The 17,613-nt window shown below is 35.9% G+C and overlaps 1 protein-coding gene across 10 annotated transcripts in view; it reads right to left on the bottom strand.

Moving 5' to 3' along the window:
• VPS8 (VPS8 subunit of CORVET complex) overlaps nucleotides 1-17,613 on the bottom strand; it is a 238,918-nt gene that overhangs the window by 196,190 nt on the left and 25,115 nt on the right. For 7 of the 10 annotated variants that reach the window (XM_016942447.3, XM_016942443.3, XM_054681298.2 and 4 more), the window contains exons 6-12: nucleotides 16,108-16,140; nucleotides 15,102-15,156; nucleotides 5,772-5,896; nucleotides 4,947-5,033; nucleotides 2,399-2,466; nucleotides 960-1,113; nucleotides 797-856 (exon numbers count right to left, since the gene is read on the bottom strand). In XM_016942447.3, coding sequence (XP_016797936.1) covers nucleotides 797-856; nucleotides 960-1,113; nucleotides 2,399-2,466; nucleotides 4,947-5,033; nucleotides 5,772-5,896; nucleotides 15,102-15,156; nucleotides 16,108-16,140 — 582 coding nt within the window. The remainder of the gene's footprint in view (nucleotides 1-796; nucleotides 857-959; nucleotides 1,114-2,398; nucleotides 2,467-4,946; nucleotides 5,034-5,771; nucleotides 5,897-15,101; nucleotides 15,157-16,107; nucleotides 16,141-17,613) is intronic. The other 3 variants (XM_063807398.1, XM_063807399.1, XM_063807400.1) reach the window with 2 other exon arrangements.

The raw sequence follows: 17,613 nt of genomic DNA, 5'->3' as shown, positions 1-17,613 counted from the left end.
CATAGGGAACGCTTTCTGCACCAGCCAGAGTTCTGTACCACCATTCTCCATCCCATCCTATCAACACCTCTCCTCATATATACATTGGAAGATTACAACTCTGAAAACAATCAAGAAGAAAAAAAAGGGAAAACTGGGATATAAATAACACATGCTAGGAAGTATCATCCTCCAAAGCAAATTATCAGAGGCAGAAGCCAGGGAAAGCACATGTAATAGCAATCTATGGCGCATATTACAGTGGGGTCTACTCTATCCATAGTTCAGTGCCAAAGCTGCAGGCAGTGAGTATAAGCCTGTCTCAGCACAGCAGCCATGTAAAAACAAGTATCTTTCAAACACTGAAAATCAGGGCTTGGACTCAATAAATCAACTTATCCTTCAACTTTAAATCTGATAAGGGAATTTTATTGCACTCAGAAGGGCAACGAATGAAGCTAGGAAATTCCATGCATGAAGTTAGGTGTGACCACAGAGTACCAGGACAGCAATATACAGGGACTGTCAAGTTAAGGTTAAGAACAAAAGCCAACTGTATGCTGTCTATGAGAGAAAAGCTTAAAGTGATAAAGGTGGAAAAGTACAAGACTCATGATCCCTAGGACACTGTGCTGGTCATCAGCTTTATGATGCTTTCATCACCTTAAGGCAAGTCCAGCCAACGATCTCTGGAGCACTGACTTTCATCCTGTCTAGTTTTCTGACAATCTCATAGAATTCACCCCTTGCAAGCCATCTCTCTCAACCTCCTGACATGGTCCTTCCTTTGGCAAATAAGATGGAGGGACGTACTCACCCGGCCATAGGGAAAAGTCATCCATACTTTCAAGGATGGTTTCAATCCAATGACCAGTATCTGTAAGAAAAAAATATGTTTTCAATATTGACCTTGGAATTTTCAAATATTTGGTATTCAAAGCTTCTAAAAGTTCTGAGTTTTAACTTCTAAATACACTTACTTTTGTCAAAGATGCCATGGCCAATAATGAAAACTGTGTGATGGGATGATCTTTCAACTCAGGCTTAGAATGCAGAGGCTCAATACAGCAGACTTCACCCTTGGAACCACTGAACAGACATCTAGATTCACAGGTTCTCACTCCCATCACTCTCCTGAAAATGTAATTAGAAAATTCAGAATCAATTTAGCAATGATCCAGGGCGCTACTATCTCTACCTGGACTACTTTCATAGCCTCCTACCTCCTACCTCCTTAACCCCCAACAATCCAAGCTCCACAGGACAGCAGCATGGTCTTTTTATTATACAAGTCAGATTTATTTTTCTGCCAAAAACAGTCCACTGGCTTGCTACTGTACATAAAAAATAAAATCCAAACTCTTTCCCATGTCTTAAAAGGATATGATCTGGCTCTCCCTTCACTCCTCTCCCATTATTGTGTTCCTGACAAAGTCACACTCCAGCCACACCTGCTTTCTTCCATTGCTCTAGCATGCCAAGTTTGTGGCCACCTCAAAGTCTTTGTGTCTGAATGGTCTCTGCCTGGAATATTTTCCTCAGATCTGTGCATTTGTTGACTGACTCACCATTCAGTTATTTTTCCAGATGTTGCCCCTTCTGAGAAAGGCATTCCAGAATTATCCTCAAGTACAACCTAGTGCAATCCCCTGTCTTGTTTTCTTCACAGCACTTACATCCATCTGAGGTGATTTCATTTACGTGCTGGTTTGCTGTTTCCTTACCCTTACTGCAGCTAGAATGTAAGTTCTCTTAGAGCAGAAACTTTGCTTGGTTCACAGCTATAACTCTGGGATCTAGATAAATACCTACACATAGGAGATGCTCAATAAACATTAACTGAATAAGAAGTATGTTTTTTTCAGAAATTACTTTGTACTTAGCATTGTTAGAAGCTATGAGAAACACAAGAAACAAAGATAGTTGTTAACCTTGAAGAACTTATGGAAACATAATACTCAATGAATATTATGTTCTACTTTTCAAAAAACTCTGCTTCCTAAATGTTCTTTGATGTATCTAGACAGTCTTTGCTCTTAAAGAGCAAACATGGCAATTCTAAGATAGTTAAAAACCTGTTTACACCTGCCCATTATGATTAAAATCAACCGGGCCTTGAGCCTAAACCAAAATTAGTGAGCTATTCCAGAAGAGTGGTCCCAAGCTTGACAGCACATAAGAATCTTCTGGGGAGTAGGAGTCTAGAATCTCAACTCAGACCTACTGAGATAAAACTCGGGAGGACCAGGCCCAGAACTCTGTTTGTTCTATTAATATAAGCCTTCCCAGGTAATTGTAACACACAGTCATAATCTACTCTCAATTACAGGGGCTTTCTAGTCCTCTTCATGTTCAATTTCAAATCATTAAAACAGAGCTAGTCTTTTCATTTGTCGACAAATGTCCACTAGTCTCTTACTTAAATGTCAATTCAAAAACAGAGCCTCCGCTGTCGTTGCAAATTGCAAGAGTTGGATCATCTGTAAACTAAACAGAGAAGGAATTTATTTTCTTGTACATTTTTAAACAGTCAAGTATTAAGAAGGAAAAAATTATACAATTTTGAAAAACTACAATATACACATTTAATAGCTTTTGAAATAACCTAAACTAGATTCAGTGCTCATCACTCTAAACTTACAAACTTACCTTTATTTAGAGTAATAATGGTCCAATATCTTTAAAAAAACAGAGGCTTTCAAAAAGCAAAATCACCTTTCATCACGATAAAAGAAAAATACAAACTATGATTGATTAAAAACCCTAAAGTTCTCTACTTGGGTTCTTACAATAACTTTTTGTAACTTGCTATTACTAAGTAAATGAGATCCTTTGGTTACATTTACACCTGCCCAGTTTTAAAGAATAAAGACTCTAAAAAATACTTGGTATCTTTGAGAAATAAACTTATCTGAATATGTCTTCTGAATAACTGAAAAGTAAGTCCACTATATCTAAAACATTTTAACTTTTCATATATAACTCTTCCCAAAATGTGCTACCTCCTTGATCTTCTTCCACAGCATATACTTCAGTTATCACTACCTAACTTAGAAAACTCAGAATAATAAGTCATGTTCACAATGACAGACAGTCCTAAGGTGACCTGAAGTATGGTCAATGCTGCACGACACAAAATGGAATAAACTGAACTTGTACCATTTACAGTGACTATCCTCCCTAAACTCAAAGGTTAGTGAACCATCCTAAATGGCACGCCTCAGGTTCCCAGTCAGGGATGGCTGAGGTACTGGAGGCCACTGTAAAATTCTTCTTCCTTGACCCAAACACACACATAGTTAAGAAGCCCCACAACTTTGCTCTTACAGCCTAGATGAGCAGTTGCCAGAGTGGGAAGCATATACCCTAGGTGTGTGCATGAAATGGTCCGCTGGAGTGCAGGAAAAATAACAGAACTTGTATTTCTGTTTAATTTTCTATTTCTTTTGTACGTGCTTTATAATGTACATAAAAATTAGTACAGTAGTGTATTTATATAAATGCACACACACACACACACACATAAATATCCATAAAGAATGAAATTCCAAATTGTTATTGATGAGATACAGGCTTAAGTTTGGAGAACAATGTGTAGGAGTATTAAAATGCAAGTGGCTGATGTCAGTAGAAGACTTCAGAAATATTCAATCCTATGTGTCTTACTCCAGTGTTATTATCTACGTGTACCACCTTCATCACCATTGTCAAGCAACACAATGGCTCCTACTATATGTTATTTATCTCAACTGCATTCTTCTCTTTTCTCTCTGCTTTTATCTCTTCTGTTTCTTATTCTTTCTCCCAGTATTTTTTTTTTCTGCAAAAGGATTTCTCTTGTATAAACACCACCATCTAGTTTTTCCTTCAATCAAATATTTATTGAGCAGCTACTATGGGTAAAACACAAAAATAAATGACAAACAGATTGTGATTTCAAAGACATTCATCTACTAAGAGAGATAAGACATATATACAAACAACTATAACATATTAGAAGTTGGCACAAGCCATATGAAAAGAGGTCAAGATACTTTGCCATAATGCTCTGAAAGAGAAGAAATTCTCTCCACTTTTACTTGTCTTGGTTGTTTTTATTGTTACTAAATGCTTCAACGCTGCTCTGTCACAGAAGACTTTTTTGTAACTAACTTAGATACAGACATACAAACTCCAGATGCTTGCAGACTTTAAAAAGCATACTTACCGATGACAGAGCTCTGCAGAGCTAAGCAACAAAATGTGTAGATGATTAAAATCTAGAAGATCTGATTTTAGACTTCTCTAGCTATAATCCTTTACCTTTTATGCTTCTGAACATGGGCTTGACAGCGTGGAAGAATCAACATTCACATTGTATTTATAAATGAAATCTGTTACCTAAGTCAGTTTATTTTTTCAGGCCTGTAAGGAGAAAGCCAAGACTAGGATCTTAATGCTTTCCCTTTAGAGGCCTGAAAGAAAATAAACCAATAGATTCATTTCTAAACATAATCCAAACCTTGGTTCTTTCACGATCTGTGCCTTGAACCTCAGGCAACTCCCAAAAAAGGGTGACAGAGCACACCACCTCAGCAATAAAATTTTGATGACCTAAACAAAGGTAAAAAGACCTTTTAAGAGCTCCATATGAGTTTCAGCAGGGTGCTGCCCATCTTTACGGCCAAACTCTAGTCTAGCAACACACCAATTTGCCCTTTTTGCCGCTGTATCAATTAGACTTCAATACAACTTGAAGCTGAGTATTTCCATACTAGCCCATCTCTAGTTTTAACCTGGAAAAACATCATGTTGGGCTAGTCAAATAAAAGACAGCTCAATGTTGAGGATTCTATTTATAAGGTAATGTTCAGCTTCATGTTAAATACATTTTTTGGACTCTGATTATCAATATAGAGAAATTTACTTTAAAATAAACACAAAGGCATAATAAAAAAATTATTAGAAAAAGAAAATAAAGCTCTTACCTTGATATGCAATATTGCTGTTCCTGGAGGATGAGCATCTGTTATTGATCTTAGAAGTTTTCCACTGGCCAAATCCCACATGGTGATCTGTAAGACAACTAAGTGCTTCAAAAACAAATTTATTGCTCTTTTTTTGGACTTAAGTATCCTGTCTTCTGGCTGGAATAATCTATTCCTTGACTATAAACATTGCAGGCAAAGAACTATAAAGTTAAAACATACCTAAAGGTTGCAGATCCATTAAAGCATAGAGCCTTTATTCGATCTTCATTTACCCTTCATCCTGCCCATCCTACTTTTCCCTTTAGATTTTAAATGTTGTTCTCATACTGAGAGACAAAAGATATTTCTCTAATAAGTTAATCTGTTTAGCACTAGTAAAAAGTATCGGAAAGGCTTACTGCCAAACTAGCTAGTGATGTATGAATCAGAAGATAAAAAAACCATAACCTAATGCCAGTTTCAGAAGAAGAAAGAAATGCAAAAATCATTATCCAGGAACACAGAATCTTTCTAAAAAGCAGCCTCCATTATTTACATGACTGTAAGGAAGTACATTTTATATAACATCCCTGGTTGGTTTACAAAAATTATTTACTCAAATAGACACATGAACTAGGATATAAAAAATTACAGACTCTGGGTCAGTCGATAACAATTATGTAAAATTTTGAACAAGACAAAACTCAGATTCAGTAATCTCTGGTTAGCTCTACAAACATATTACTTCATAACACATATTTTGGTCTTTGATCTAAGATATGTTTATTTAAATTCATCTTGTTTTAACATTGTCTTATGAATTAAAGGAGGTTCATATCTTACCTGTCCTTTAGCAAAGCCACAAAGAAGTCTTGAGCAATCATTGTTGATACTGAGGGCAGAGATAGCGCCATACTGACCTCCAACACTAGTGCTACCCAGACAGAGTCGCAAAGCTTGATTCTGATCTAAAGAAAGCAGTTTTTAAAGTCAAGTGAAGGAAATGCAAGAGAGTAAATACATCGAGTACAGGCATGCTTTCAAAGACTTGGGAGCTGACAAGAATCAAAAGCAGCAGACAATGAAGTCACATTCAGTTTTAAATATATTTATTGAGCAACTAGCAGATGATGCTGGGCGTTGAATTAGACACTTAAAAATACAGAAAAAAAAGGCCGGGTGTGGTGGCTCATGCCTGTAATCCCAGCATTTTGGAAGGCCGAGGTGGGTGGATCACCTGAGGTCAGGAGTTCGAGACCAGGCTGGCCAACATGGTGAAACCCCGACTCTATTAAAAATACAAAAATTAGCTGGGCATGGTGGCCCACGCCTGTAGTCCCAGCTACTCCAGAGGCTGAGGCACAAGAATCACTTAAACTTGGGAGGCAGAGGTTGCAGTCAGCTGAGATCACACTACCACACTCCAGCCTGCACAGCAGAGTGAGACACGGTCTCAAAAAAAAAAAAAAAGAATACAGGAAAAAAAAAAAAGATCTACAAGGAAGCATAATAAAAAATGCTAACGATAAGCCAAAAAATCCACATGTAATCTGTATCTCCTTAAACAAACCATCATCTGTCTCATCCTAGAATTGTATTTCTTGCTATTTTTAAGATGCAAAGTTATGGGGAATACCATTGTCTTTTAAAATAACTATAAAACTTCAAAACTCAAGAAATTTAATTTAGAATTTGGCTGAAATTTACATTTATATTATCCATAAAGAAAATTTACTAAGCAAATTAACAGTGCAAATTACAGAGTAAACATTTAAACAGCTTCAGAAAATTATTTCAAACATCAAAATTTGATATGCTAAAAGTGGCTAGGCATGGTGGCTCACACCTGTAATCCCAGCACTTTGGGAGGCTGAGGAAGGGAAGGTCACTTGAGGTTAGGAGTTCGAGACCAGCCTGGCCAACACAGTGAAACTCCATCTCCACTAATATAAAAAATATAGCCGGGTGTGGTGGTGGGCACCTGTAATCCCAGCTACTTGGGAGGCTGAGGCAGGAGAATTGCTTGAACCCAGAAGGCAAAGGTTGCAGTGAACCGAGATCATGCCACTGCACTCCAGCTTGGGCGACAGAGAAAGACTCTGTCTCAAAAACAAACAAACAAACAAACAAACAAAATATGCTAAAAGCAAGCAATTCAAATATCTATTAGATTAAGTTTGTTAAGGGTGATAAGGGTGAGGATCTTGCCTTAATCACCTCTGATTTCTCCAGGAGGCACTCAAATATTTATTAAATTCTGTCATCTAATAATTAAAAGAAATTTCTCTAGGGTTTCTCCTAGGCAATGCTTATTTTGTCTAGAGTTCATTATTATACCCACTTGAAAACAATGAAATGAAAAATTTAAATGTCAGAATGCATGCCTACAAAATTTAACTATTTAGAAAAAAGCAAAAAACACCATATTTCCACAACTTGGAGTTTTCTCAACTTCCCCAGCACTGTTTGTGTCTCCCTTCATTATCTACATGTGAATTTTGGGGTATGTCTTACCTCCCTTATTACACTATGACCTGAGGGCTAAGATCATGAGTGAATTAACACTCCCAAAGCACCTTGCTTAATGCCTTGCGCTTAGAAGGCATCTGACAATCATCTGAATAGCTTTTACATTTGCCAATTCTCCTTCTATAAAAGTAAATCTAGTTATCAGACACAGTCATTCATTCTCAGGTCTAGGGAATAATATTAGGTCAGTCCTTTAGCCCATTCAGAGTGAATACTGTAAGAGTACTTTTCTGTGCTCATAAACTGACTTAAATAGTAATCCCTCCTTCCCAAAAAAGAGTTCTGAAACAATGAGTGTAACTACATAGCACATAGAAAATACTCGATTTTTTTCAATCATTTTGGATTTTAGCCTTCCAAGGTGAACACTGAAAAGGAATAACTCATAAATATACAAGGTCTGATGTATTTTAAAAGTTACTGTCTTTATTCACATCTAGAATTTTACAACTACAGATATTTTTCAATACATCCTGACTGTTCTCCTCCTTACAATTTTTTCACCCTTCCTCAATTTAATCCAAATTATAAAGCTTCCCTTTATTCTATAATTTTCCTGACTCTAAATATAACATCACATTTTATTTTGCTCTTCCAAAACTACCTACCTAAAATAATGTTTTGCATGATCCTTATTTCATCAGAACCACGCTGTATAGTTAGTGGATTCTCCACATACCTTAATTTACAAACTGTCATGATATGATGGTTGGGCAACAGTATTCCATATATACCTCTACTCTGGGTCACATGTATAGGTAACAGATGGACTGAAAGTAAGAGGACAAAGATAGAGCTGGTATGAAATTTCATACCCTGGAGTTTGGACCGCTTGCCTTCCAGGCACAGAGCGATGTCTAAGCAGCATACTGCGAAGATCCTTTGTAGTCCCTGCTTTGAGATCCAAACTTCACAGAGTTCTGATTCACCAATACTTAAAGACTCTCACTACTACTTTCTAATTTAACAACGTTCATACTTTAAATCGGACTATTTCAGGCACAGGAAGTATAAGCAGGAGAACTGAGAATATGATAACAAAGAGAATAAGGGTGCCATGAAGAGGAAATAGAAAAGAGTGGCAATGGATGAAATGAGGGAAGGAAAAGGACATAACTTCTAGATTAAAAACCAAACATGACTGTGCTTTCCTGACTGTTGTTCGCACATACCATCAACTAGCTAAGACAGGGAAGTAAATTATCAATCTTAGCCATTCCTGCAATATGGATTAAATTTACAGCCCACAAATCTGTTAATGGAAACATTCTCAACTTTTTTCTGGATTTTTTACAATATATTTGTTGTTTTTATAATGTTCCTTTAGAAGGTATCATGACTATGAAACCAGATACCTGGATTTTAATTCCACCCCTACCCCACAGATAGTTACAAGCCTTACAACTACAGCATGTCTTGGTAATTTTAGGAATGTTTCTTAAATTCACTTAGCCTCCCTATCTTCATCTGTAAAATGTAGAAAATGCCCATTATCTCACTGTGTTGCTAAGAGGAATAAATGAGTAAAGTAAGATAATGCACAAAGGAACCAATTCAGTGTCCCTTGAATATTACTAAGTGCTCATCACAAACTAATTTATAGATTACATTCATATATACACTTAAAAAAAAACAGCAGTGATGGTGAGAGACATGATGGACAGTGTAACAAATGTAATCTACTTTGACTCCATAAAGATATTTATCAAACTCTTATTGGTATCTTCATACATTCTTTTTTTTTTTTTTTTGAGACGGAGTTTCGCTCTTGTTGCCCAGGCTGGAGTGCAATGGCACGATCTGGGCTCACCGCAACCTCTGCTTCCCGGGTTCAAGCTATTCTCCTGCCTCAGCCTCCCAAGTAGCTGGGATTACAGGCATGCATCAACATGCCCAGCTAATTCTGTATTTTTAGTAGAGACAGGGTTTCTCCATGTTAGTCAGACTGGTCTCGAACTCCCGACCTTAGGGGATCCACCCGCCTCAGCCTCCCAAAGTGCTGGGATTACAGGCTTGAGCCACCGTGCCTGGCCACTCCTCTTCATACGTCCTATCCTTATAGTACCATGTTAACAAACTTGCTGTTATATAATTTAGACTAAATTCAGAAAAGGTAGAATTTCTGTGGAAAGAAGAAAGCAGTCTTATTGAAGAGGTTTCTCCTGCTAGAGTAACTAAACATTCTGTAGTCCAGAAAATTCTGGACAATTCTGGGAAATATTTGACCAAAATAAACATAAAACCTCTTCAAAACACTTAAATTCCATGGATACATGTAAAGAACAAAATGACCTGGACAGAAGGTGAAAATGAGAGCCACTCCAGGTTACTCTTGATTTCATGAATTTAAAAGGAAAAATTCTATTCTCCTCCTCCTCTCTGAAGTCTCCTTTGTCTACAGTTGGAAAAAGTTATTAAATTAACAGTATATCTAATTTCTTTACAAAGTCACATAAAGGTATATTTGGTTAGTACTGTCAAATCTGTGTTTTAAAAAAATTGCAGGGGTCTTAATAATGGTTACCCTGGCAAGAAATATGAAATGAGACTATCACCTTTCTTATAAACTTCACTGAGTTGACAAAGAGTTTTGCCTATGAAAAATTAGAAAATCACCAAATGGCACAAATGCAAGGAATTACTGTTTACGACAGTAATATAGCTTACCAATTAATTTAGATAACTTGAAGGCCAAATATCACAAACAACACATCTATTTGGCATTGCCCTGAATTATATCTGTATCTTTTATTAGCATGTCTTTCAAAGTACACTTTGCTTAGAGTAGATCTCCTCAGCATATTCTGGACTTAAGAATAATATGCTGAATAGCAAAGAAAAGTCACAAATAATGTACAAAGTCTGTAACAGCCCTAAAATCTAAATTTGAACATACATCAAGAATTTCTGTTAACTCTTTCCATATACCAAAATTAGCCCAATCCTCTATTTCTCAAAGAAGGAAATACCTACATCCTAGTAGGAATCCAGTTTAATTGTGTGTGGAACTCTACCTTTATTGGCCAATATTCACTATTCTTTAATACTATTCTTTTCTTATTTTTTATTTTATTATTATTTTTTTTTTGACAGAGTCTCACTCTGTCACCCAGGCTGCAGTGCAGTGGCACGATCTCGGCTCACTGCAGCCTCCGCCTCCTGAGTTCAAGCAATTCTCCCACCTCAGCTTCCCAAGTAGCTGGGATTACAGGCACATGCCACCATGCCTGGCTAATTTTTGTATTTTTAGTAGAGATGGGTTTCACCATGTTGGCCAGGCTGGTCTCGAACTCCTGACCTCAAGTGATCTGCCCACCTCGGCCACCCAAAGTGCTGGGATTACAAGTGTGAGCCACCACATCCAGCCTTTTCTTATCCTTTATTCACACTAAAATATTCTCTAGGACCAAGGGAGAAAAGATCTAATCAGGAAACATTTTTCATCGATGATCATAAAACAACAGAAGCACTTTTACCTGACCTCCAGCAAACCAACTCACAGAATTCAAGTTCTCCTTCCCTCTGTAAGGCTTACTGACTGAAGCCAGGGCATACTGAATCCCCATTGCTAGTTGGATATCTTCCAGAATGCTTATGCTTACTATGAGTCAGCTGTATTCATTCCCAAGCCTGTTCATGCCATTGTAATGTTACTGTACTTTAAAACTTAAACAGTAAATAAACCAATGAAACAGAGTGAAAAAGCAAGAGCTGTTGTTTCCATGAACATTAAATGGGATGATTTAGAAAAACCTGGTAAAGATGAGTTTCTATACAAAACTGTCACAAAATAAGGTGTTCATAATATAACAGGAAAAGATTGAAAGTTTTGTTAAAATCTAGGATTTTGCATGCATTGATTGACTCACAGGTGCTTAAGCTTTCACCTCATTTTTAAAATTTAAAATGGCAAATCTTGCATGACCCATTAATGATAAAAGTTTATGCCAAAAAAGATACTTCAGAACCCAAGTGGCAAATACAAACTCAAAGAAAAGGTTTGGGACTACATCAAAAGATCAAAGGAAAAATGAAAATGTATACACTTTCAGTTAAAAATTATATTTTTCAGTTAAAACATTGAAGGTATATATATATATTTACAGTTTTTCACAATTTCCCACTTAACTAATTTTTCAATTAGCTGGGTTTTTTTTCAATAAGCATTTCATAAGAGGACATTGACTATAATTGGTAGCATTCTCTTCCAACATTAAAAAGACCAAAAGAAACCATTCATGCAAACTAAGATTACTTACTATACCTTTTCCTTTTGAATCCATGAAGAAAAGATCAAGAGAGATAAAGAAAAGCAAGAAATCAGTTCAAAAGTTCGAAGAAAAGGCAGGTAAAAAATTTCAAGAATATAAGTGACAAGCTTTAGTTATCTGTGGGAATGATACTAAATTTGATCAAGTGATGCCTCTAGCATTTATGATTATGCTCAGCTATGGGTTATGGGAAAAAATCCATAATACTCTCATTAGAGCAAAGTAAGTAAATCCATGTTTAAGTTAGATAAAAACAAAAACAATTTCAAAAAGATAATCTACTGAAGTACACTAATAACCAAAAAAAAAAAGAGGAAAACTAAGGACCCTGGGATGGGGAAACATCTTTATTAAGATTTGAACTTTTAAGACTCTGTATAAGGTAAGTACCAATATATTTTTTTAAACACTATATGCCTATAATTACTTAAGAAGAGGCAATAAACATCAGTCTTCAAGAAACTTATAATGGTTTCTTTCTTAATGACCTGGGCCTCTGTTTCAAAGAGAAACATTCAGTACTTAAACAAGTATAGCTCTTCCTGCTACACTTTCTCCTATGATCAACACAGATGTTTAACAGAGATGAGATCTAACCCAGGCCTCTAGACACTTTATAGTATTATTACTCTGCCATTTGTTCCCAGGCTTTCAAGCATATTTTAATCCATTTGATAAAACACGTTGTCCAAACATCTGATTCCTATAAACAGTAATGAGTAAAATTTATTAGCTACACTATTAATACCCAAAGCACAACCAGAATATTATGATTCTTTCTCAAAATGTTCATTTAGACATACTTTCTTTTCCATGAGACTGTAATGAAAGATTATTATTTCCTCATATCTACAAGAAAGCTGCTGGGGTCTAAAAAAAAAAAAAAAAAACCAGGAACCAGGCCCAAGGAAATTAAAAAGACAGTATCAAAAGACAATGTTCTCTTTTCCTCTGTTAGTTTTTATTTGTAAAGTATTCATTTTAATTTGTTTGCAGTAAGCTATACTTGAGTTTGATTATAAGCAGTCACATATTCTTATAACATTGACAAGAAAGGGATGTTAAAGCAGATAGAGGTGAGGAGAAGTGAGTACTGGTAAGTGGGAACCAAAAATCAACATGCAATCTGCTGACAAATATATGTATTATCATCTATTCTCATTCACCTTAGTTCTTTTATTCTTTTCTTCCTATCTTAGAATTTGCCTCCTTTTCTCTCAGGATAGCAGAATTGCTTAGAATAGTGGAAATACACTTATATAGGATTCAGCATTCCTCAATGAACTTGGCTGAACTTGGCTCTGTGCATGTCACTTAACCTCTCTGATCCTCAGCAGCCTCAGATGTAAAATAAGGGGACTGAACTAAATGACCTCGTAAGTTTCTTTCCCAAAATTCTATTTATCTAACATTAATTATGCCCCACGGGAAGACCACCATTCTGAACACCTGATAGGAGAGCAGGCTGACAGAACTTTTCTAGGGGGCCATTAGATAATACATATCAAAAGTCCTTGATGTTCATCTCCTAATCCAAGCAATTCCACCTTTAGGAACATCTGTCCTAAAAAAGTAATCATGGACACAGAAATGTAGTAACGAAGATGTTCATCACAGTACTATATGTTTACAAACAACTTAAATGTCTTATAGTAGGAAATGATTAAGTAAATTAGGAAGAATCCATTTAATAGAATACTATGTAGCCATTAAAAATGATGTTACAGACAAAATATATAACTGCATGGAAAGATATTCATTAAAATAAAAAGCAGTTTACAAATTAACATGATCCCATTTGAGGGTGTATAGATACACATATATAGGTACAGAAAAAAAGACTAAAAGATTACATACAAAAAATGTTAGGGATTATTAATACATGGCAGGATTTGGTATATCTTCAACTTTTTGCTCATCTATATTTTCTATATTTTCTACTATGAATACATATCAACTATATAGGTTTTAAGAGTCTTTTTCAATCAATTCTAAATTCCTTCAAGGGAATTATAATTTTGTTTCTACTCTTCTGGTCCCCAAACAATAAAACTCTTATTTAAATCAATCACCTTTGAAAAGACTAGGTTTTACAATTACATTTTAAAAAGCTTTTGTCATAATACAAAATTTATAATAGTAAGCCAAATCATTCAAAACCAACAGAAAATAACTAGTTATCCACTTCCATGGTAAATAAGGATGCAAGGCCCCACAGAAATCAAATCGTGGTTCTGCTATTAAGTATTCTCAGGTAATCCATATAGAAGTCTGTAGATTCCTTACTAAATACAGTGTCTCAAGTCTTTCATTTAAGGGAGATGAAATGACTTAATATCCAGAAGAGAACACTAAAAATGACCCCCCCCCAAAAAAACTAATAATTTTTTATTTTTTATTATTATTATTTTTTTGAGGTGGAGTCTCACTGTGTTGCCCAGGCTGGAGTGCGGTGGCACAATCTTGGCTCACTGCAACCTCCGCCTCCTGGGTTCATGGGATTCTCCTGCCTCAGCCTTCCGAGTAGCTGGGATTACAGGCGCCCGCCACCACGCCCAGTTAATTTTATTTTATTTTTTATTTTTTCAGTAGAGACGGGGTTTCACCATGTTGGCCAGGCTGGTCTCAAACTCCTCACCTCAGGTGATCCACCTGCCTCGGCCTCCCAAAGTGCTAGGATTACAGGCGTGAGCCACCATGCCCGGCCACAAAAATCTAACAGTTTTTAAATTTAAAAAGAACAAAATATTCTACTCATACATTGAATTCAAAAGCAAAGAAGGTTTAATGAAACTATAGTCATTTAGTCTCATGTAGAAAAAAATGAGAAAATACAACTATCTTCTACTATACAAATAAAACTAGTTCTCTTTCAACCAAGAAAGCAATGTGATTACAGGCCAAAAAAAATTCGGTTTAGAGTGATTTACAATGGAAATTTTTTAAAAAAGCTTATTGTCAGTGAGAGCTCCTGAAAATTACTGAGAAAGCCTGTTTTCCTGAAGATCTTTTAGAATACCCATTACTGGAAGGTGATTCAGAATCAAAAATCCCCACCACCAACAACCGGAGGCAGACAAGATGATAACCCAAGGTTCCCTTCAACTTTATTCTTTTTGTCTAGGTTTGCAGAGAGATCAATAGATATGATAGCTTATAAATTCATGAAGAAGAAAATAAACTTGCAATAAGCAGCAAAACAAAGCTGTGAGGCAAATAATTTTTAGCTATAAAAATATTGACTGCTACTTTTCAAGTTTTTCTGGTTTTGTTCAAGAAAATCAAGTACACTATATAAACTGTGATTAAAGGACATTATAAAACCCAAAAGGACACTTAATATTTAAAAGCAGGAAAGCACTTAAAAATTTACCAAATATTAAAGCCAATCCATGAGATGTACCCACTGCTATCAGACTGGACACTGCCTGAAAACAAAAGGGAAGATTACATTTTAAGATATTACATTAAGAATCTTGAAATAATCAGAGTTGAACTTGTTGGCCTGCCTTCCTCTAGGCACCAGATGACATACAAACTATTGTAAATAAGAAGAATTTCATCCAGGAGGCAAAACGGGAAATGAAACTCAGGACATTTTATTTCTGAGAATCCCTCTAAATTTACTCTAGGGGTAACACTATCAAAATATCATATGTTCAACATTATAGGCAATAACATGCCACTTAGCTTCCTCTAAAGCAACTTTCAAATAAAAAATCAGGGACCCAGGCAAAGTAAGAGGCACTTATGCTACCCAACCTAGAGCTTCCTACAAGACATGGGGAAGAGATGAGAACACACTTCTCTAGTTTATCCGCAGGCGCCTAAAGCCATCCAAAGTGTTCAAAACTCACCCACTTCCTTACCAAAGACTGACTAAAAGGAATGCTAAAAAGGCACTGGAGGAAGACAAGAAGAGAGAGTACCAGCGTGCTTTCAATATCCCCTAGTTCTCTACAATACTGCAACAGAGTTCTATTTGGCAAGCCTGGCAATGGAATCCAGAGCTGTTAAATGTACTATTTTCCACAAAGTGATCCTATCAAATGATGCTTTCCATTCCTTGTGGAAGGGGAGCCAAATCACAGAAGAAGCAAATTTACTCGGGCAGGGTAGTACTACAAACAAATAAACCTGGAGAAGGCTAATATTACTCCATTATCTGCTTCTCAAACAAAAGCCTAAAAAGTAACAAAAAATTAGGAAAAAAGAAAGCATTCAACATGGATAAATGTTAAACCTGATTACTGGCAGTAAAATGACTTGTGAATTTATTACCATAACAACTTATGTAATATTTTGAACAATGTAATGATAAATCTAAGAAAACCCAATCAAATAGAAAACTTACCTTTAAAAAGTTAAAGTATACTTACAATTGCTGTAGGCAAGCCAGCATCTACTTTGTCCTAAATGAATTTTAAAGAAAGTATTTGAAAAATATTCTCATTTTAAAACAGAAAATGGTATATGGCTCTTGCTTTACATATACTTGCTCCAAATCAATTTAGATTAGAGGTAGAACCTTTATTTTTGCCCCCAACTAACAGAAATTACAAAAGCTATATATCTCAACAAAATACAAAGGGCATGAAAGGGGATTGTTTTATTTTACTAAGTATATAAGTGCCTTTGCTAAGTAAGATGCCTCAGGGAGGGTACTGATTATAATGGAAATGCAAAGGAAAAAGAGGAAAGATGTTCCATTTTCTATACTTGAATAAACTATAAGTACTATGGGGTCAAAATGGTAGGAGTACATAAAGATTTGAGAAAAGTAAACATGTTAAAGATGTTTCTACTACTAAGTAGGACTTTCCTATCTACCAATTACCTAATAACCTCTAAATAAACCCCAACAGGGTATATTAAGTCAGTTCTCAAGCGTAAGAAATTAAAACATAAATAAGTGCTAGTCCCAGCTCCTTACCGGTAACTACATGGCATTTGAAAAGTCACCTAACTTTTCTGAACATTAGTCTCCTCATCTGTTCAAAGAAATAGCAAATACTGCACTGTTTACCTCGGTGAGCTGTCCTGAGGATCAAATTAAATGTGAAGAATCAAATCAATATGTAAGAGTATCAATTCTATGCTCACATAGCTTTAAATAACCCTAAGAGTTTGTAGTGATACAGTACTGTAGCAGCAAAGAGCTTGCGTATACAGATATTACACTACTTGATTCTCAGACCTAGAGAGACGTATAGAACAGGCAATGTTATTCTGATTTTCCAGATTTTAAAAACAGACATTTCCAAGAGTTTAACTGACTTGACAAAGGGTACTTGGTAAGTGGCAGAACTACGTCTCAAACTCAGAGCTTCCAAATCCCAGGACAGGCTCCTTGTATCACTTACACATCTTCTTTTCTATGTCTGTCCTTGTCAGTGTGGTCAATTATTATCATCTCTCAGAAGGCAGACTCTACAGACTCTATTTAACCAACTCTGTAGAGCTTCCTGGGCACTCACTTAAACTTACTCCAGTACATGGAAACAGGAGAAAAAAGCAATGAGCAAGGCTGCTACACACAATGCTCTGGATAGCAGCATCTATCCAACTTTGAGTGTATATATCTGTGTGTCAAACATGCCTAACATAACGCTCGACAATTAAGAAGCATGTAATACATAGTTGATAAATGACTGATTTGCATCTAGACAGGGAAAGAGAAATGAGACAGCAGATGAAGGTCAAAAACTCTAGTAAGACCTCACTCAATGTTGTCAGTAAGTTCTTAGAAACTGACTTTAAGCAAAACAACTTAAACCAATTGTTTTTTCTTCATTAACATTATAACAAAATGACATTGAACAAAATGATGTTATTCGAAGGTCTGTTCTATATTCAAAATAGAACCTGAATAAGGGAATCAGAAG

Source organism: Pan troglodytes, chromosome 2 (assembly GCF_028858775.2).
Source record: "Pan troglodytes isolate AG18354 chromosome 2, NHGRI_mPanTro3-v2.0_pri, whole genome shotgun sequence".
Lineage (NCBI taxonomy): Eukaryota > Metazoa > Chordata > Mammalia > Primates > Hominidae > Pan > Pan troglodytes.
The sequence above is the reverse complement of the archived record's forward strand: the minus strand, read 5'-3'. Positions and strand labels throughout refer to the sequence as shown.